This window comes from Vulpes vulpes, chromosome 1 (genome assembly GCF_048418805.1).
Source record: "Vulpes vulpes isolate BD-2025 chromosome 1, VulVul3, whole genome shotgun sequence".
NCBI lineage: Eukaryota > Metazoa > Chordata > Mammalia > Carnivora > Canidae > Vulpes > Vulpes vulpes.
In genome coordinates, this window is record NC_132780.1 from 34,040,017 (window position 1) to 34,062,265 (window position 22,249).

The 22,249-nt window shown below is 39.7% G+C and overlaps 1 protein-coding gene across 3 annotated transcripts in view; it reads left to right on the forward strand.

The window, feature by feature from the left end:
- CFAP95 (cilia and flagella associated protein 95) overlaps positions 1 to 22,249 on the forward strand; it is a 185,264-nt gene that overhangs the window by 38,101 nt on the left and 124,914 nt on the right. Inside the window, exons 5-6 of one of the 3 annotated variants that reach the window (XM_072762390.1) lie at positions 5,456 to 5,534; positions 5,884 to 5,924. The exons of the other annotated variants lie outside the window; for them this stretch is intronic. Of the exons in view, the coding sequence (XP_072618491.1) occupies positions 5,456 to 5,531 (76 nt within the window). The 3' untranslated portion in view covers positions 5,532 to 5,534; positions 5,884 to 5,924. Of the gene's footprint in view, positions 1 to 5,455; positions 5,535 to 5,883; positions 5,925 to 22,249 lie in introns of those variants that run through there. 3 annotated transcript variants of the gene reach the window in all.

The window sequence follows — 22,249 nt, forward strand, 5'->3', positions numbered from 1 at the left end:
AGAAATTGAAAACAAAGATCAAAACGATATACAAAAAAGGACCACTAAAGTGAAAAACAAATTTTAAAACAAAGTAATAAAAAATAAAGGGCCAAAATCCCAAAGGAGAAGAGAAAAAAAAAAAAAAAGAAAACAAAGGAGAAGAAAATAAAAGGGGGCATCTGGGAGATGGTGGTGGTGATGAAGTTGTAGTGGAGGGAGACTATACTCTACCTGAGGGGCTCTAGAGGGTGATCCTCTTGTTTCTGAGTACATTAAGTTCTGTATGTTAAAAGATGCTCAGTCCCAAATTATATAAACCAGAAATACTTGTAGAAGGCCCCAAGATTGACCACCAAAGCATAAATGAGATAAAAGAGGGGGACAGAATGGGAATAAGGAATCTCAGAGAATGAACCAGCACAGTATACCACTTGGTTCTGGGTGCATGCTGGTCATGTTTTAGAAGGTATTAACTTCTGCCATTGTAGAACAAAATGAGACAGAGAAAACAAAAACAGAAAACAAACAAAAACATATCTTGATATCTCCCAAAATTAAGTTGAGTATGTTGAAGGGAATCTAGAAGTGGAAAATATATCTAGGACCTGTAATTGTAGAAATATGAAAGTCAAAAAGGAAGAATCTTAAAAACGAAGAGATGGTAAAATATTATAGTTAAGGTGGGAAAGGAGAAAAAAAATTGGAAATTTACAGTCTGATAGAAAAACGAGTCTTACTGGAAAAAGGAAGAGAAAAAAATAGGAGGGGTATCCTCTCGTTCTATATACTGTAAATCCCTCGACTTTCCCTGGAGCTTTCCAGCGCTGCTTGGTCAAGAACTTGCTCTTCCCCTGTCCTTCCAGCTGGTCTTCTGGGGGAGGGGCCTGCTGTGCTGATTCTCAGGTGTGTGCACCTGGGGGCGCTGCCCCGCACCCTGCCAGGTGCACGGCTCAGTGGGAGCTGTTTGTCCTGTGAGGTCTCTGTCCCCTGGCGGCCCCACCCCTCCCAGGCACAGGGTGACACAAGGAAGAATAACAACACTGGCGGCAGCCAGCTCTCCAGCTCTGGAGTCAGCTCACCCAGTAACTACCGCAGTCTCCCAGTCCGCACTGGCCTGGATGCTCCGGGGGTGGGGGCACTGACCTGCACAGCAGGAGAGTCCTCGCTGTCCTATGCCCTCCCTGCCTCTGCCTGTCCCCGGGGGGAGTGCATGATCCTGGGCCGTGTTCCCCAGCACCCTGGGATCCGAGGCCTGTGCTGCTGGAATCGTGCTCCCAGGCTGCGGCTCCCAAAGGCAGCAGGGTGCAGTGCCCTCCCCCTGGAGCCACCGCCTGACCCACCAGCTTCTCCCTGAGGCACCGCTGGGCCTGCACTCCAGCCGTTTACGGAGCTCGGCCCACAGTCTGTGGCATGCTCTCTCCCCCTGGCGCACTTCCTCTATTAGTGACCCCGGCAGAATGGAGGCTTCACTGCCCTCCTGTGATTCTGTCCAGTTTCCCTGCTGAGCGCCTTTCCATCTGGGAAGAATCCAGTGCAGATTTTTTAAGTTCCTGCTTCTCCGGGGCTGGGCTTTCCTGTAACCGAGACTTTCTGCCTGGCCTTAGCACAACTCCTCGTGGGGCCCCTTCCCCACTCGATTCTTTTTTATCCCCCGCCCCCACTCGATTCTTTTTTATCCCCCGCCCCTTTCCTACCTTGAAGGGGAAGTGAAAACCCTTCTCTCTGTAGTGTTCTAGCTGTTCTCTCTTTAAATCTCAGGTCGAATTTGTAGGTTTTCAGGATGGTTTGAAAGTTATCTAGGTAAGTTGGTGGGGCAGGTGAGTTGAGGACCCCTGCTCCTCTGCCATGTTCTCCCGCACAAAATGTCTCTTAATTAATCAAGAGATTTGTCTGTGGAGGTGAGAGGATGAGGGGTATACCAGGGTCAACAAAATACCCTGTAATGTGGCATTTTACAAACTCCTTTAATAACTAGAGTTTTTTCCCCATCAGAATGCAAGCACTAACAATATCATCAATCCTCATTACTCAATGAATTCCATATTTGCAAGTTCTCCTACTTGCTAAAATTTAGTTGTAACCCCCCCCCCCCAAATCAGTACTCACAGTGTCATTCATGGATACACACTGAGTGGTGAAAAATGAGCCACCTCATGTGCACATTTCCAGCCAAGATGTAGCAAAGCACAACTCTGCCTTCTTGGTTCAGCTCTCCTACTATATACATGTGTCCTTTTCACAGTCTATTTAGTACCATGATTTTTGCATTTTTGTGTGTGGTTTTTGTTGGTGATTTTGTTGTTTGAAATGGCTTGTGAGTATGAGGTTAAAGCACTGTCTAATGTCTCAAGCACAAGAAGACTGTGATGTGACTTATGGAGAAAATACATGTGTTAGATAAACTTACTTCAGGCCTGAATTATAATGCTGTTGGCCATGTTCATTGTTAATGAATAACAGTATATATTAAATAAAATGTCTTTAATCAGAAACACACTTAAAACCAAATATTGTGACCAGAGGCTCTCAGGAACCTTAACCCCATGTTTTCCCTAAGAACAATGGCTCAGTATTTGCTAATTCAGTGTTTGCAGCAACTTTATAGAACATTACTATGAATAATGAGAATTGACTATATAGCAATAGACTGCTATTTTTTTTACTGGTAAAATATATATTTATTTTGGGGCAGCATGACTTGTTACTATAGAAAAATTTGTCTTCCACTCATTTTCCTAAAGCAGACAAACTTTCGTAATTTCTATAATGATGTTATAGATAGATACTTGACACAGAAATATAGGTACTTACAAGCATGATGAAATTCTAAGTATTAAGTTGTGCATTATGTAGATATGAGTACATGTCATCATTACCAGAAATTTGAATGTCTTTGCTTCCTTTGAAAAATGTCTAGCATTAGAATGAAGCTACTTTGCAGTCTGCCTGGGGTTAGGGTGGGAGGTGTCCTAAATGATAATGCCCCACCCCATTTCACTGATCACTTGTAATTCAGGCCTGGTGTTTTAACAGTGCAGGTCCTAACCTTGACTCCTCTGTGAGGCTGGCCTGGCCTATGTCTTCCACAACCTGCTGTAGCATACTTAAGTGGACTGGAAGGTCCATACTGAGTATCCCCAGGATGATCTCTGAGGATGGTGGACTTCTGGCTTTCATGAAGGTGTAAACATTCTGCTGGTTCCCTTCCCTGCACTGAAATCTGGAAATTCCAGCAAAGACATGGAAAGGCAGAATGAATCCGGAGGCAGACTTGAAAACTGAGTCAATACTTTGAGAAACTCTAAAGAAAATGATAGGCTTAGAGGAGGAGAGGGCTGGGAGACGGGAAGGGAGAAGAGAGAAGGCAAAAATTGGCCTCTGGATGGAGCCTTGGGCTAGTCCAGAGTGGGAACTGTGATCTCAGTCTACCAGGCTTACACAGGAGCTGAATAAGCCTTGTCTATGGTGTTTGCAAACTTGGAGTATATGCTCTGGTTGGATATTTCTGAATTGACTTTGCCTGTTGGTTTCAGTCCAGGACAGAAAATAAGACACTAGGGTTTTGCCTAGTAGATGATTTGATGCTAGTAGTCTACCTCCCTGAAACTGATCTCAGCACTGAAATATGTAATGCCAGCCACAGATGGCCAACGAGGCCCTGAGTTGTCTCTCCCAACTCCAATTTGAGAAAGCAGCCTTGGATATGGAGGAACTAGGCAGTGCATTAACAGAAAAAGAAATGCCAGGGAAAACAAGTGCAGTTAAGCCCCGAGACCTGCAGTAGAGGAGCTTAACTCCTCTCTCCCTCCCTCACAGTGAAGATACCAGCTGAGCCTCTCTTATTAATGGGCCACTTTTGTAGTCATCAAAGTAGAGGCAGCCGATGGTCTTAACAGATGAAGTCCCAGTTAAAAAATATCATGACACACCTAAAGAATAAAAGTATCATGAAGAACAAGGTGCCTATGGGCACCCTATCCCAGAGGAAGCAGACCTGATGCAACAAATGGAACAGGAATTTAAAGCTGTATTATTTGGGGGGAATAAAGGAAAAGGTTGGCAAAAGTAAGGAAAATAATAAAAATCAAGTTGATGTCCATTTTCCAGCATCAACACTGGATGCAAGAGCCTAACATTGAAGTGTTGAAGGAAAAGAATTTTGAACCTAGAACTATTTAAATGGGAGGGTCAAATAAAGGTATCTTCAGGCACACAAGGACTGGTTTCAGACTTACTCTCCTGCCATGCATAACTATAGAACCCATAAAAAGTAGTAGGCAATGGTTGTCATGTGTTGGGTAGCAACTGTGTGGCTCTGTGCTCCTTGAGCGAGAGAGGAGCCTCTCATTCTCCACTGACTTACTCTCCAAGGACACATCTTTCAACTTTGCTGCAGGGAGGTGACCTCAAGTATAAAGCAGTATTCTTGTGGATCTGGGAAGGAGGAATAGGAATTTAGAGCTTCTGATGTGACTCAAATTCATAGGCCAGGGTATTGGAAGGAAGAAAGTTGTGTATGGAGGTGGGAACAGGAGTCTACATGGGCTCTCCCCTCAGGTTTCTTGGTCAAGGATGAGGCTCTGTATGCACTATGGAAATAATAGCTAACTCTGGTTTTAAAAAATCATATAGAACTGTCTGCAGTGTATTCTGAAATTTTCCAATGGTGGTGCCTCCTGCATGGGAGTATTGTGTAGTGGGTTCCAGGGCTGTGTTACCTGCCTTCAAATCTTGGCCCTGCCACTTACCAGCTGTGTGATCTTGGGCAAGTTTCCTAGCCATTTTGTACCTCAGTTTCTTCATTTGTAAAATAAAAATTATAAAGGTGTCCATGTTCTGGGGGTTGCCATGATGACTAAGTAAGTTAATATGCATAAGATAATTAAAACAGTAATTGATGTATACATGTTAAGTGCTGTGCAAGTTGGCCAGGCTGGACACTTGGCAAACTCATTCAGTCTAGAAACCCCTATCAATTCAACAAAGTCTTCTTAATTTATTTCATTGATAATTTATACCTTCTATTTTCGCTATTCTTTGTTTTTGGAAATCCTTTGTTTGGATGTTGAATTGCTTGGCCTGGTCTTCTAATTTTCTTGTCTGTCTTATTTTTGGCTTCTACTATCTACTCTCTGTTTCTTCAACCCTACTGTTGAGTATTTTTGGTTTTGTTTTTATAGAATCATTTTTTAAATTTCATGGCTGTAATATCATCTATCTAGGAATGTTAATGATAGCTTGTTTTTCTTAAATTTTTTCTCCATGTATAGTCTCTATTTCCTCTAAAATGATTTGTTGTTTCTGTTTTTTTTTTTTATTGTATGGTATCTATCTTCCATGCTATAGGCTTTCTTGAGATGTCTGATAATTTTTGCCTTTTCTGCTCATGATTAAGAGCCTGAGAGTGAAGCTTACTGACTTGGAGCTTTACTGGAGTGATCTAGATGAGTCTTTTTTTTTTTTTCCCTACCAGAACCCCTGATGTCAGTAGTCTTCCCTCTTGTGCTGATCAAATTTCCCAGAGGAAGCGCCCTTACTTGACCATCTGACAGGTAAAAGTCTTGGAGCTAGCAAGGTATTTTGCTGGAACATCGCTATTCATCTTTCATTATGTATGGGCACTGAACCATGTTGTTGATCAATGACTTTCTCTTTTACCCTTTCTAGTGAATAAATTTCTAGCTTTTTGCTGGAAGAGAGGAGGGTCAGTTACCCAGCAGTGGGGAATGGCAGAGGGGCCTGGAGCTCTAACTGCTTCTCAAGTAGTGCTAACCCAATCCTTCCTTCCTGGTTTAGGATTTATTTTGGTTTCTGCTAAGTCAGAGACTACTTGTTCATTTTCTCTTAAGCTTCTAAAATGTGGTTCTCTTGTCCCTTTTCCTGTTTTCCTTATTCTTATAGGTTTATTTTTTAAAGCCTCTTTGATATGGTTTTAGTGGAGCTTTTTGAAGAAGCAAAATGCAATGTGTACATTTAATCTTAACTCTGAAGTTGTCAAGTCTCATCTGAAATGTCATCTCCTCCAGAGGACCTTCCCTTCCTACTGCCACTTCCAGCCCCCACGATTTGGTAGGTCCCTTGTGGGTGTCCATAACACTCTGTGCTCCTTTCATCCTAACACTGTTCATCTTGATTGCAATTACTTGCATTCCTGTTTACCTTTCTTGCTAAACTCAATGCTCTAAAGGGCAAGGCTGTCACAGCTCTATCTTCAGTGCCTCACAGAGAACTTGACCTATAGCCACTGCACAGTAATCATTTCTTGAATGAATAAATTATTTCTGATGTTGAACAGAAAATTCTAATGAAGAGAGGTATTGCTGTTTCTTATCTTATTTGATTTAGGGCTTCGAGGCCTGTAGAACCAAAAGTTGTTCCAGTTCTATTCTGATAAATGCATTAGAAGACATAATCTTTTAGAAAATCAGTCCTTATTAGTTTGAATTGCTAAATTACCTGTTTGCCTTATTTGATTATTATCAAGGAAATAAATACATGAGCACCTTCAACTGTCCTTCACTAATTCCATATGTAATTTCTCCTTTAAGTTAACATACACTAATTGCAGGGTGTTCCATACCATAGAATGCTGTTATGTTTTAGAATCTTCTCTCTTTAATATTAAATATTCTTTTGCTTCTTGCCAACTGTACAGCTGTGGAAGTTAAATGTCAACTTTAAAAGGCAATGAATAAGAATGAGTTTGCTTAATGGACCAAAGTAATGTGCTTCAACTTATAAAAGAAAGGCTGTAATCATAATGTAAATTTAAACTTCTAGTTACCTCTTAACAAAAAAATCAGAATATAGGAATAGCTTTGTTAAGGAGACATTAGTCAGATGCATTTATCTTAGGTTTTAGATAACATCTATTATATTGTGATGGCATATGACAGTCTGTTTCTTTTCTCGTAACTCAACTGATAGCCAGCCCACTTTATTTTGGACCAGTGTGAAGAAGACACACACCTTTCCTCCTTAAATTGCCAGCAAACATCTCTGGAACATACTGAAAATCAGAAGAACTAGAATGTTTGGACACCACTCCTGACCTTAACTAGAAAAAAGGACTCTGTGGATTTATCCTTCTATGTCACAGACTGAGATATTTTTTTTTCTTTTAGAGAGACAAAGAGAAAGAGTGCAAATTGTGAGGGAAGGGGGACCTCCGAGGGTCAGGGAGAGAGGAAGAGAGAGATTCCAAAACAGGCTCCATGCCTAGCACACGGAGTGTGACACGGGGCCCAATTCCACAATTCTGAGACAATGACCTGATCCAAAATCAAGAGTCAGACACTTAAACATACTGAGCTACCCAGGCACCCCAAATGAGAAATTTTTTAAAATTATAGTATAGAGAGCAATAAGGTCGAGACTAAAAGTGGTATCAATGACATAACCTTAAAAATGAGATGTATATACATTGAGGGTAGATTGAACTTGTCTAGAACTAGAGTTGTTGTTACTCTTGAGAGTTGGTTACATTTCTCTCAGTAAGTTTCCAGGGAATTTACACCGACCAGGGATGGAAGAGGTGAGAGTCAGGAAGGTTTGAAGACCTCAGCCATCAACAGTGTTCTTCTGGTCTCAGATGGGGACAGTTGTATGTGTAGAGTGTTTCTGACATACACTTCTTTTATTACATGGGTGGAGATATTAAAAGCACAGAAACGTAATGAGAGACACATTTCCTTTAAGGCACATAGAAAATATGGATAAAAACATGAATATAATTAGTTAAGAGGCCTTTTTTGTGCTCCTATTTTGTTCTCAAGAATTCTGAAGCAACTCATTTAATTTGGAAGCTCTTTACAGAAGGCTAGTTCCCTGATTATCTTATACAAAATCATCTTATGGTTGCCCATAGGAACAGACAGTTGTAGCTGCATCATTCTAAGGAGCAAAGTTTTCCATATATAATGTTTGGACTGCATCTGTGACCATTAAACAACCAACCAACCAGAAACCAAAACAACAAAACAGACAAACGAAACAACGACAAAAGCTGTATCAAGCAGATCCAATATTGCAAATGAGATTTAGTATAAATATAATTTTAAGACCTTATTCCTCAGAAGCCCTTATTTAAATATGCATATGTAACCATGCATGGTCCTGGAATAATGGTTCATAGGAAAAGCTAGTTTTTTTTTTTTGACAGGGAAAGGCCAACTCTGGCATAGAATACACGCTGCGTGAGAAGCATGCCCATAGGAGCCTGTGTCAGTTTGAGGGCAGCCAAGAAATACTGACTACCTACTGGAGGATGGAGAAGTATGAAAAGTAGACCTCTTACAAAGACAGCTGCAACTACTGTGTCTTATCATTTTTACCAAATTTCATTGTCTCCCGGTGGTAGTGATTAGCGTATACTGTCAAAATTTTATAATAAATGTGTCTTGTTTCCAGAAGTTATCCAAATGTTTATGTGATTCACATGACTGGAGAAGAAAGAAATTAATAGTGTTTTGGACCACTGGGTAGCTATTGGATTTAGTGTGGTTTTTCAGAAAAGGCCTGGTATGGGAAAATAGGAGATGTGTTCTACTTCTAGACCTGCACTAAACCTGCTATGTGACCTTGTGCTGGCTAATAAACCTCTCTGAGTTCCAGTTGTTTCCATCTGCAAAATGAGGGGATTGAACCAAATGATCTGTAAAGTCCTTTCCTGCTCTAAAATGTTATGGTTCTAAGGAGAAAAGCATCTGTAGTCACATAAATGGACAAGTTAAATGAGGCCAAAAAGTAGTTCAGGCAGTTAAGTTTTCATTGTTGGCATAGAGCACTTATCCATATGTGTGTGGAGTGAATACTTCACAGTAGCCATAGTGAGCTCAGGCCGTAGCTTAAACTCTTTCAATTTATTTCTCTCACTGGGGCATTTAGCATCTGTAAAACCTTTGGCATTCTTCGAAGAAAGGAACTTAATATGAATAGTAAGAGGTGGTTTTTTTTTTTTTTTCTTTTCTTTTTTTCTCTTAAAGTACAGTTCAAGGCATTTGCTTTCTTTTCTAGTCAGGCACTTATGTGGTGGGGCCTGTCTCTTGGTAGATATCATCAAGATGTTGAACATTTTTCTAGAAGGAAAAAAGTTTTTTAAAAATGCCCTATGATGATGGTGATGAAGATAACAACAAAGAAAATGTGAAGTGGAGAGTGATAGGGTGAAAATACCAGGAGTGAGACAGACCAGAATCCCATGCTTGATTCCCCATCTTACTCATTGTAGGACCTTTTGTTTCCCATTCAGTGTAGTTTTGCTAGGCTGTACGCTAATGGGCTGATTCTCCTCACTCTCACCTCCCACAAGCCCACATGTGAGCCATAGGTCCCAGGCCAAGCCACTCAGAAACCATTCTAGAATAGACATTGAAGTTTGGGGCAAGATGCCCTAACATTTTCCAGGTGGCAAGTTACAGAGGGCATCTTTCTGCTGGGGGATCATCTATCTATAAATGAAGCTAAGCAGAGGTATGGAAAAAGCTCTGATGGTATTTTTATTATATGTGCTATTAATTTCCCTCTTTTTTTTTCTTAATTGAGTTTGGGTTCTGTAACTTATAACTTTAATATTAATAATAGAAAATACTTCTATGGTATGTATCATATGCCAAGCACCATTCTAAGGGTGCTAACTCATTTATTTCCTACAAAACTCTGTGACTTTGTTCCATCTTCATTATCTACATTCTATGGTGGGAAAAACAAAAGCATAGAGTAGTCAAGTAACATGCTTGAACTCAGAGCAGGTAATGGAGGAGCCAGGTTTTGGACTGAGATTGTCTAAAGCCAAGGCTCATGGTTTTACCCACTCTTCTATGCTGCATGTCTGAATGATAAGCTAACGAAGAGAACTCTGAACATGGAGATGTTAATTGCTGCATTTAGGCAGGCCAGGCCTTGAGCACCAAGCCATTAAAGGAAGTACTGGTTCTTCTCTTGGAATATTTGAATTAAAAATTTCCATTTTTCAAATAATGTGGCTGCTGGTTCCTAAGACATGCCTTGGTCTTGGCTTGGTACTTTTCCCCTGTGAGGCAGGAATCCTGTCTGAGTGCATGTCACCTTGCCTGGACTCCCTAGACTGAGTGGCTTGGTTGGTGCTGAGTGATGCTGGCTTTTCTAGTTGGCCATATTTGCTGAAATGATTTCAAAGTCAACCTAAGTGCTATTACTTTTTGCAGAATTCCTGCATTTAAGGTTTCTTCCTTTAGCTGATGTACATTGAAACCAAATGGCGAAATAGGTAGGATGCTTTCCATTTGTTAATATTTGGGGGTATGGCTCAGATCCTACTTGGCTTGTGTGCCTTGGCACAGGAGTGTTTTAATGGTGGGTAACAATAACCTATTTTATTGCTATCCTTGCAAAGTAACTCAAGTAATTTGATACAAAACTTTATGTGAAAGTACTTGGTATAGTATTTATTAGAGTTTTGGCATCATGGTAGATTAATGGCTGACTTTAGACCATCCCTATAAGTCTTTATAGACTCTAATTTTATTAGAATAGTCCTTTTTTATTGGAGTTTAATTTGCCAACATACAGCATAACACCCAGTGCTCATCCCATCAAGTTACCCCCTCAGTGCCCATCGCCCAGTCACCCCAATGCCCTGTCCACCTCCCATTCCACCACCCCTTCTTCCTTTCCCAGAGTTAGGTGTCTCTCATGTTCTGTCACCCTCACTGATATTTCCCACTCATTTTCTCTCCTTTCTCCTTTATTCCCTTTCACTATTTTTTTATATTCCCCAAATGAATGAGACCATATAATGTTTGTCCTTCTCCAATTGACGAATTTCACTTAGCATAATACCCTCTAGTTCCATCCATGTTGAAGCAAAATGTGGGTATTTGTCCTTTCTAATGGCTGAGTAATATTCCATTGTATACATAGACCACAGCTTCTTTAGCCATTCATCTTTCGATGGACACCGAGGCTCCTTCCACAGTTTGGCTATTGTGGACATTGCTGCTATAAACATTCGGGTGCAGGTGTCCCGGCGTTTCACTGCATCTGAATCTTCAGGGTAATTCTCCAGCAGTGCAACTGCTGGGCCATAAGGCAGTTCTATTTTTACCTCTTTGAGGAACCTCCACATAGTTTTCCAGAGTGGCCGTATCAGTTCACATTCCCACCAACAGTGCAAGAGGGTTCCCCTTTCTCCACATCCTCTCCAACATTTGTTGTTTCCTGTCTTGTTAATTTTCACCATTGTCACTGGTGTGAGGTGGTATCTCACTGTGGTTTTGATTTGTATTTCCCTGATGGCAAGTGATGCAGAGCATTTTCTCATGTGCTTGTTGGCCATGTCTAGGTTTTCTTTGGTGAAATTTCTGTTCATGTTTTTTGCCCATTTCATGATTGGATTGTTTGTTTCTTTGCTGTTGAGTTTAAGAAGTTCTTTATAGATCTTGGAAACTAGCCCTTTATGTGATATGTCATTTGCAAATATCTTCTCCGGTTCTGTAGGTTGTCTTTTAGTTTTGTTGATGGTTTCTTTTGATGTGCAGAAGCTTTTTATCTTGATGAAGTCCCAATAGTTCATTTTTGCTTTTGTTTCCCTTGCCTTCATGGATGTATCTTGCAAGAAGTTGCTGTGGCCATGTTTAAAAAGGATGTTGCCTATGTTCTCCTCTAGGATTTTGATGGATTCTTGTCTCACATTTAGATCTTTCATCCATTTTGAGTTAATCTTTGTGTCTGGTGTAAGAGAATGATATAGTTTCATTCTTCTGCATGTGGCAGAAGAATTTTTCCAGCACCATTTATTGAAGAGACTGTCCTTTTTCCAGTGGATGGTCTTTCCTGCTTTGTCGAATATTAGTTGCCCATAGAGTTGAGGGCCCATTTCTGAGTTCTCTATTCTGTTCCATTGATCTATGTGTCTGTTTTTGTACCACTAACACCACCCTGTCCTGACGATCACAACTTTATAGTACAACCTGAAATATGGCATTGTGATGCCCCCGGCTCTGGTTTTCTTCTTTAATATTCCCCTGGCTATTCAGGGTCTTTTCTGATTCTACACAAATCTTAAGATGATTTGTTCCAACCCTCTGAAGAAAGTCCATGGTATTTTGATAGGGATTGCACTGAATGTGTAAATTGCCCTGGGTAGCGTTGACATTTTCACAATATTAATTCTTCCAATCCATGAGCACGGAATCGTTTTCCATCTCTTTGTGTCTTCCTCAATTTCTTTCAGAAGTGTTCTATAGTTTTTAGGGTATAGATCCTTTACCTCTTTGGTTAGGTTTATTCCTAGGTATCTTATGCTTTTGGGTGCAATTGTAAATGGAATTGACTCCTTAATTTCTTTTTCTCCAGTCTCATTGTTAGTGTACAGAAATGCCACTGACTTCTGGGCATTAATTTTGTATCCTGCCACACTGCTGAATTGCTGTATGAGTTCTAGCAATCTTGGGGTGGAGTCTTTTGGGTTTTCTATGTACGGTATCATGTCATCTGCAAAGAGGGAGAGTTTGACTTCTTCTTTGCCAATTTGAATGCCTTTTATTTCTTTTTCTTGCCTGATTGCTGAGCCTAGGACTTCTAGTACAATGTTCTAGGACTTCTAGCAGTGGTGAGACTGGACCTCCCTGTCGTGTTCCTGATCTTAGGGGAAAGGCTCCCAGTGTTTCCCCATTGAGAATGATATTTGCTGTGGGCTTTTCGTAGATGGCTTTTAAGATGCTGAGGAATGTTCCATCTATCCCTACACTCTGAAGAGTTTTGATCAGGAATGGATGCTGTATTTTGTCAAATCCTTTCTCTGCATCTATTGAGCGGATCATATGGTTCTTGTTTTTTCTCTTGTTAATATGATCTATCATGTTGATTGCTTCATGAGTGTTGAACCAGCCTTGCATCCCAGGGATAAATCCCACTTGGTCATGGTGAATAATCTTCTTAATGTATTGTTGGATCCTATTGGCTAGTATCTTGTTGAGAAGTTTTGCATCTGTGTTCATCAGGGAGATTGGTCTATAATTCTCCTTTTTGGTGGGGTTTTTGTCTGGTTTTGGAATTAAGGTGATGCTGGCCTCATAGAATGAGTTTGGAAGTATTCCATCCCTTTCTATCTTTCGAACAGCTTGAGTAGAGTAGGTATTGTTTCATCTTTAAATGTTTGATAGAATTTGTCTGGGAAGCCATCTGGCCCTGGACTTTTGTGTCTTGGGAGGTTTTTGACGACTGCTTCAATTTCCTTCCTGGGTATTGGCCTGTTCAGGTTTTCTATTTCCTCCTGTTCCAAATTTGGTAGTTTGTGGTTTTCCAGAAATGCGTCCATTTCTTCTAGATTGCCTAATTTCTGACTTATTGGCATATAGTTGCTCATAATATATTTTTTAAATTGTTTGTATTTCCTTGGTATTGGTTGTGAGCTCTCCTTTTTCATTCATGATTTTATTAATTAGAGTCTTTTCTCTTTTGTTTTTAATAAGGCTGGCTAATGGTTTATCTATCTTGATTCTTTCAAAGAACCAACTCCTGGTTTTGTTGATCTGTTCTACAGTTCTTCTGGTCTCTATTTCATTGAGTTCTGCTTGGATCTTTATTACCTCTCTTCTTTTGCTGGATGTAGGCTTCACTGCTGTTCTTTCTCCAGTTCCTTTAGGTGCAAGATTAGCTTGTGTATTTGAGTTTTTTTCCAGTTTTTTGAGGGATGCTTGTATTGCGATGTATTTCCCTTTCAGGACTGCTTTTGCCATATCCCAAAGATTTTGGGATCTTCATTCTCATTAGTTTCCATGAATCTTTTTAATTCTTCTCCAATTTCCTGGTTGACTCATTCATCTTTTAGCAGGATGATCTTCAACCTCCATGTGTTTGAATTTCTTCCAAATTCCTTCTTGTGATTGAGTTCCAGTTTCAAAGCGTTATGGTATGAAAATACGCAGGGTACAATCCCAATCTTTTGGTATCAGTTAAGACCTGATTTGTGACCCAGTATGTGGTCTATTCTGGAGAAAGTTCCATGGGCACTTGAGCATAATGTGTATTTGGTTGTGTTCGGATGTAAAGTTCTGTAAATATCTGTGAAACCCATCTGGTCCAGTGTATCTTTAAAGCTCTTGTTTCTTTGGAGATGCTGTGCTTAGAATATCTGTCATTTGCATAAAGCACCGTGTTCAAGTCTCCCAGTATAAGTGTATTATTATCTAAGTATGTCTTAACTTTGGTTATTAGTTGATTGATATGCTTGGCAGCTCCCACATTCGGGGCATAAATATTCATGATTATTAGGTCTTCTTGTTGGATAGATCCTTTAAGTATGATATAGTGTCCCTCTGCATCTCTTACTACAGTCTTTGGGATAAACTTTAATTTGTCTGATATGAGGATTGCTACCCCAGCTTTCTTTTGAGGACCATTTGAATGGTAAATGGTTCTCCAACCTTTTATTTTCAGTCTGTTGGCATCCTTAGGTCTAAAATGAGTCTCTTGTAGACAGCAAATAGATGGGTCTTATTTTTTTATCCAGTCTGAAACTCTGCATCTTTTGATGGGATCATTAAGCCCATTTATGTTCAGAGTTACTATTGAAAGATATGAATTTAGTGTCATCATAATACCTATTTAGAATAGCCTTTCAAGTTACACCCACAAAACTGAAGTTCAGATTTATTTGCATATTCAGGTGTGCTCAGTGCTCAAGTTAAAATTATGAAGATAGCTTTATTCAACTTACTTATTTGGTTTCTAGTCTCCAGAAGTAGCCATCAACTATCCTTTCTTTCTCTGTACACGCATTCCACAGCTCCCATGAAGAGGCAGAGGTTATCTGCCTGTCTTATAAATCTGGACTGGCCATGTGACTCATTTTGATCAATAGAATAGCAGAAGTGATGCTCTGGGACATATGAGTACAGACCTTATGAGACTAGTAGTTCCTATTTTCTGAATATTGGAATCTAGCCAACATGCTATGAGAAGCCCAAGATACATGGAGGAGAACCAAGGCATTGTGTTTGACAGCTCCAACTGAGCTCCCACACTACAGACAAAACCGACTTCCTGCCATGAAAATGAGTAATCTTGGGTATTCTAGACTAGTCAAGCACCTGGATGACTGTAGCTCTAATTGACATCACATGGAGCAAAAAACCCTACCCAGCTGAGTCCAGTCATCCCACAGAATAACCAGAGATAATAAAATGGTTGTTATTTTAAGCAAGTAAGTTTTACACAGCAGCAATAGATAATTGAAGCAACCTTCATGACTCTAACAACAGAGATTATATGACTAATTCTACCATTATTTGGCCTATGGGTGAATTTTTGTCATTGTTACTCCACTGGGGATATAAGCAGTTCAAACTTTTGGGACTGATGAGAGCTAATATAACAAGTGAGTGGCAAAGATTTTCAAAATGTCAATATCATGGAATTTCTATTTGATCCTGACACTTCCTTTTATTCCATGTATACTAATGATGAGCCTGTGTTACTAATATTACTCTTTATGATGTTGGAAGATTATGTGATTGTTATAATGTTATAATTACTAAAATCTTCAGCAGGTCTCAGTGGATAGTGCTATACTATGCATTGTTGAGCTATAGAAATGGTTTCACAGTAATAGGAACTTTCTAGCATTATAAAATCTTTGCTGCTATCTGTATTTAATTTGATTCTGTATTTGGCACTTATATAGTTAAATTATTACCTTAATGTATAAACCTTATATTGTTCATCCAAATGGCTTGCAATAGTTATTAGGCCTGAGAAAATTATGTTTGTCCCCTATATCTGAATGTATTCTTTCAACATAATGAGTGCCTCCTGTGAATTAGGAACAGTTAGGTATTCGGAACATAGAGATAAGACACCTCATTCCTGAAGTAGCTCATTGTCCAACACCTGAGCAGAAAAATAACTAGTCAATACATATCAGTAAGAAATACACTTGGCTAAAAGTAACAGGAAACCTACCTAATAGCAACTTGAATAATTAAGAAATTTGTTCAGCTGGCATGAAATGTAAAGGAGTCAAGATTGGTGTGGCACCTACTGATGTCATCAAAAATGCAGTGTCTTCTTGTCTCTTTTCCCTGCAAATTTTACTAGTAACTTTAATTCTCATAATGTCAAGAGGGTTGCTATGCATCCTAACATCAGTCTGTTCTATGAGGGAAGAAGTGAGATAGTGAAGACGTAGAGAAAGGTGAGGGAGAAGGAAGATTGGAACAGATGTTGAATGAGCCAGCCTACACCCTGCATGCTATGATGAACAGAAGATACAAGAAAAGCACATAACTCAGATTTGGAAGGTTGGGAATGAATTCCAAATAGATGTGAAACCTTAGCTGAGTGACGAGATTGGAGTGGGAGTTAACCAAATCAGCAGGAGAGAAGGACACCCAAGATAGGATTAATATTGGACATATGAAGGCAGGGGAAGGTGGCACCCATGTTTGGCATTCCTGGTTCACAAAGTACAAGTGTTCAGTGATAGCAGCTAAAGTTGGAGGGAGATGTTTAGGACAAAGCAGGCAGGGCCTAAAAGCTATATTAAGGAGTTTGGACTTTATCATGAAGGCAAGAGTGAATGTTTTGAATGTTTTTCAAGTATGGGATAGAACAATCAGATTGTGTTTAGAAAGTAGAAGGCAGGGACACCTGGGTGGCTCAGTGGTTGAGCGTCTGCCTTTGGCTCAGGGTGTGATCCCAGGGTCCTGGGATTGAGTCCCACATCAGGCTCCCTGCATGGAGCCTGCTTTTCTCTCTGCCTAGGTCTCTGTCTCTCTCGCTCTGTGTGTCTCTCATGAATAAATAAAATCTTAAAAAAAAAAAGCAGAAGGCAGATTGGTAGGTGACTGGAATTGCAGTCAGAAGGCTGTTGAACTAATCAAGACATCTTTAGTGATGGCGGTGTAGAGGAAAAGGTTTCATATTTTAGATATTTTAAGAGAGAAGAATAGACATTTACTTGATAACTGATTCATCTTAAGGATAGGGAAGGTTTAACATTGATTCCAAGGCTTCTGGTTTAGGCACCGGAGGGTTAATGGGGCCATTCATTGAGGCAATGAAGGTAAGAGGAGGAGAAAATGCCAGATAACAGGTGGATAGTTGAGACTTGAGTATGAGCAGGGTCACTGACCCAGATCCAATTGCTAATATATGTCCTAACTAGTTCCTCTGCCTCCAGGCTTGTCCCTTTCAATCCATTCACCACACTGCCCCTTGAATATTTCAATTAAAATGCAAAGACAATGAAGTTCTTCCACTGTTTAATTAGTTTCATTGCAATATTATTATTATTATTATTATTAAGATTTTATTTATTTATTCATGAGAACACACAGAGAGGATTGAGAGAGAGAGGCAGAGACAGGCAGAGGGAGAAGCAGACTCCATGCAGGGAGCCCGACATGGGACTCGATCCCGGGTCTCCAGGATCACGACCTGGGCTGAAGGCGGCGCTAAACTGCTGAGCCACCCGGGATGCCCGCAATATTATTTTTTCTTCATGTGTTAATGAGCACATATTATGTGTCTGGTATTGAGCCAAGGGCTTTACGTGATGTATTTCATTTAATTCTCTTTCTTTGAGATAGACACTACAGCTATCTCCATTAAAAAGGGACTCGGCGAGGTAAGGTAACTTCCCAAAAAGTTCCTTACCTTTAAGCACCAGAGCTGGGTTTTAAACTCATGTCTGGTTTGACTGCAGAGCTTGTGTTGTTAATCACTATAATACATTATCTTTCATGCTTAAATGTGTAGAGTGCTCCATCCCTTCAAAGTACTCTTACAATGCATGATCTACTATCTATTTCCTCCTAACATTTATACAAGGTCATATGAATAGGTATCTTTGTAATTGTATAGGCAAGGAAATCAAAACACAGAGATAATCAAAGATTCCAATTTCTCATTAATTAATCTACCCATCTAGTCTGTAAGTATTTATGGTAGAGATACTGATGAGGGTAATTAAAGTGTAAAGGGTTTAAATGACTTACTCAAGGCTCCCTGACCACTTAACCATAACAGCAGAGACTAGACCAGAACCTCTGGGTTTCCAGGTCTGTGTTCTTGAGGGAAGGGGAGAATTACTCTCAAACTTCTGGAGAACTTAGCAAGGGCTTGGCTTGGATCAGGACTAAAAACAGACTCAAATTGTCCACCTCTTGCCCCCTAGTCTCCTTAAGGTTGATTTTTAGGATGGACATCAAGGACCTAATGCTAAGTGAAATAAGTCAGTCAGAGAAGGACAAATATGGTATGATTTCATTCATATGCAGAATTTCAGAAACAAAACAAATGAACAAAGAAAACAAGAGACAAGTAAAAAGCCAGACTCTTAAACACAGAGAACAAGCTAGTGGTTGCCATAGCAGAGAGGTAGGTGGGAGGATGAGTGAAATAGATAAAAGGGATGAAGAGTACACTTGATGAGCACTGAACCATTACAGAGTTGTATCATTGTATTGTACACTTGAAACTAATCTAACACTGTATGTTATTATTTTTTAAAAATGAAGGAGTAAACAAAGATAAAGATAAGAGACCCTCCCTTATCCTAAGAAGAATAGAAAATCCTTCTTAGGAGAGCAGGGGAAGTTATCCCCAGGACTAAGGCTTCCCAATGTGCCTGTTGTGCAGCAGGTTGGGAGAGCAATCTCTTGAGACCAGAGCAGAAGTCTCCAAGAGAAATTTTCTCAAGAAGTAAAATTAACTGAATATATTGAGATGAGAATTACACAGCTAGGGAAGTTTGAGGGTAGATTAGTGGTACATTAAAAAAGTTCTGGCATTCAGAAGATGTTCAACTATCAGATTTGCTCTGTGTGGCTTCATTCTGTAGGTAGAAGGAAGAGGAATCTCCGCTCAATATGAGATTTAAAAAGAATGATGATTTCTGTTAAGAATGAGACAGAATTTCCCAGAGAGGTTGTAAGCTCCTCTTTCCCCTTACCACACAGTCAAATAGGATCCATAGCCATAGGGGCTATGCCCATCCTAAATAATGGGTGCTGCCTCCCCTGCTGCCAGCAATGGGATTCATTCCAAATTAACTCTTTGCTTTTTTGAGTCTTTGCATCACTTACTCAGATTCAGACTCTTAGGAGGGCCATCTGATTTGCTGAGTATATGTCACATGCCCTTGTTCTTGTTGCTGGGAAGCTGGGTAAGAAAATAGCTGCACCTCCTTCAGACAACACAGAAAAGAAGCAGTTGACCTTTAAAGTTTTTCCAAGTCTAAGAAACTGTGATTCCATGGGTTTTGGCGTGTCATTTTGTCACAGATCCACACGTTACCACAGGGGTTAGTGCAGTTGTAGACATTTTAACTAATACCATGGCTTTAATAATAACTTCAAATTCAGACTTCTTTTCCTTTTTCATCTTGCAGAACACCATTAGTTATTTTCTAACTTACAACCATTAAAGGTGGAAGAGGGCATATGTGGCAAACTGTGACTGGTGCTGGGCAAAAGCCAACTGTCCACCTTCCAAGCTTTCTTACAGCATAGCATTATACTGGTAAATTTACCAGCATCTGGTCTTCAGTTTTACATTTCCGGAAAGACAGTTTTATCTGTGCTACAGAATTAATCTGAGTCATGGAGATTGACTTTCACTCATTAAACTCACAAGAAAAGCCAATATTCTAATTAGTTAATTTATAATGAGAAATAAAATGTTCAAGCACACCAGTTATATCAGCCTAACAAAAGCATTCTTGCTTGGTAAAAAGAAGGCAAATTATAATCAGAATGTTGTTCAGAGTGTTTGGAATCAGAACAAGGTGAGTTATAAGATTACAATGATCGATGGCCTTAGACTCTGATTACCTGATAATAGGACTCTTTCAGTTAAGTAAAAAATGTACAATTAAAATTTTGAGCCAAAAGGAGGTTTTATTAAAAGAATTTGTTTTTTTTAAAAAATATTTTATTTATTAATGAGAGACACAGAGGGAGAGGCAGAGACACAGGCAGAGGGAGGAGAAGCAGGTTCTACACAGGGAGCCTGACATGGGACTCCATCCTAGGTCTCCAGGATTAGGCCCTGGGCTGAAGCAGCGCTAAACTGCTGAGCCACCAGGGCTGCCCATATTAAAAGAGTTTGAATTACCACATGGAACTCTGGAAAAGTCCCTGGAAGAATTGAACTTTGGAAACTACTGGAATTGGGACCAGGATTCTCTTTCCTTTGGCTTTCTTTTCTCCCTTTGAGGAGAGGGACTTTACATCCCAGGGTTCTTAACACAAGACAATGACTGACCCTTTCTCATCTAACTGTAGTAAGAAATTCCATGGTAGAACCCTGATGGAATCTGAGCTGGACCTATCAGCTGTGGGTAGTGATGGAGTGGTACAGCAGGGTATGGACATTTGGCACAGGCTTGTTTAAGATGATTTCAGACAGGGCAGCCCTGGTGGCTCAGTGGTTTAGTGCCGCCTTCAGCCCGAGGTGTGATCCTGGAGACCCAGGATCGAGTCCCATGTCGGGCTCCCTGCATGGGGCCTGCTTCTCCCTCTGCCTGTGTCTCTGCCTCTCTCTCTCTCTCTCTCTGTGTCTCTCATGAATAAATAAATAAAATCTTAAAAAGAAGATGATTTCATACAATGAGCTAACGTAATAGTTGGCTCTCGTAAATCTGATTGGAACACTGACTTTGGTATATTGCTGCTCTGCTCCCAGAATCTCCCAGAGGGGTCTGTTTATGAGCCAGAACACTTCTTCCTCATGCCTAGAACCTATACCATACCTTCCTTAATTTTCTCATCTCTGGCTTTCATGAGTTTCTCTGAAGGCCATTTCTCTTCTAATGAACTTATTCTTTCATTATATAGCCTTCAGCTGATATCTAAAAGGAAGATACCTATGTTGATTTTCCATAGCTTTATTTTCAAAAGACCATCTTGTTTCAAATTGGATGAAATATATCACTTAAAGATTTTTGCCCTGGGGTGCCTGGGTGGTTCAGTTGGGTAACCATCTACCTTTGGCTCGGGTCCTGATCCCAGGTCCCTGGGATCAAGCCCTGCTTTGAGTAGGGGGCTCCCTGCTCACCAGGGAAGTCTGCTTCTCCCTCTCTTGTTGCCCTTCCCTCTGCTTGTGCGCTCTCTCTCTCTCAAGTAAAATCTTTAAAAAAAAAAAAAGATTTTTGCCATCTGAATTTAATCTTATTTAGATTTAGTCTGAATTATTATTCAGATTAAAAAGTGGAAGTGGGAGGGGTGATTACAAATGGTTTATAACTGACTGTCATTCAGTATTGCAAAAGTTTCCATTTTGTTGAACTACATTGCATTTTCAGAAAGATCACTAAATATTTTAACCTTCCACCTTTATTTACTTTGAGTTCTTGTATTAAATCTATATATTTTTATATTCTGATTTTATTTTTATTGCTTTATGCATTTGATTAATTTCTCAGGGCCTTCCTTGTATCAGACTCTGTGCTGGGAGGTGATAATAAAGAGAGGGAGAATGGCTTGAGCTTGGGTAGAATGGGTTTCTGCCTGCTTTAAGTGCATTGAGAGATGCCCAATGCCACCTTGCAAATTTGCCTGCCCAGAGCAACACTCTATTTGACGGGTATAATGATAATTATACCATCTGAGTCATAACTTTGGAGGAGAATAGGGTAGGGAAACAAGTTCACTGTCACCTATTAACACAAACATTTTAAGATTATGGGATATTTCCATATAAAATACTCTTCAGACATCCATCTACTTATTACCCAATTATAATGTAAGTTAATATTTTACCATATTTGCTTATTTTTTTTAGAAAGACAATTTATGATGACTTACAGAGTCATCCAATATATCCACCATATTGATGGACATTAACTACCAATTTTTCACTGTTACCAATAAAGCTACTTGAATATCTTTATATATCTCCTTAAGTATATATACAAGGATTTCTTAATACACAGAAATATAATTGCTGGTTATTAAGATATATGCACCTTCAATTTTGTAAGATATTGCCATGAGTGGTGTATGAATATGCTTATGCTTTCATACCCTTATAAACATTGTAGAGATTTTTAATTTTCACCAAATGGATATAAAATGGTACCTTGTTTAACTTTGCATTTTCTACCGAATTTAAGACAATTTTCAGACTGAATTTGCTTTCAAGTATTTGATGGCCATTTCATTTTCTTCTACTGTGAACTGACTATAGCCTTAGGCCATTTTCCCATAGGCTTTTATTGATTTCTAAGAATTTTTTGTTTATTTTGGATACTAATATTATTTCACTTAATTTTATAATAAATATC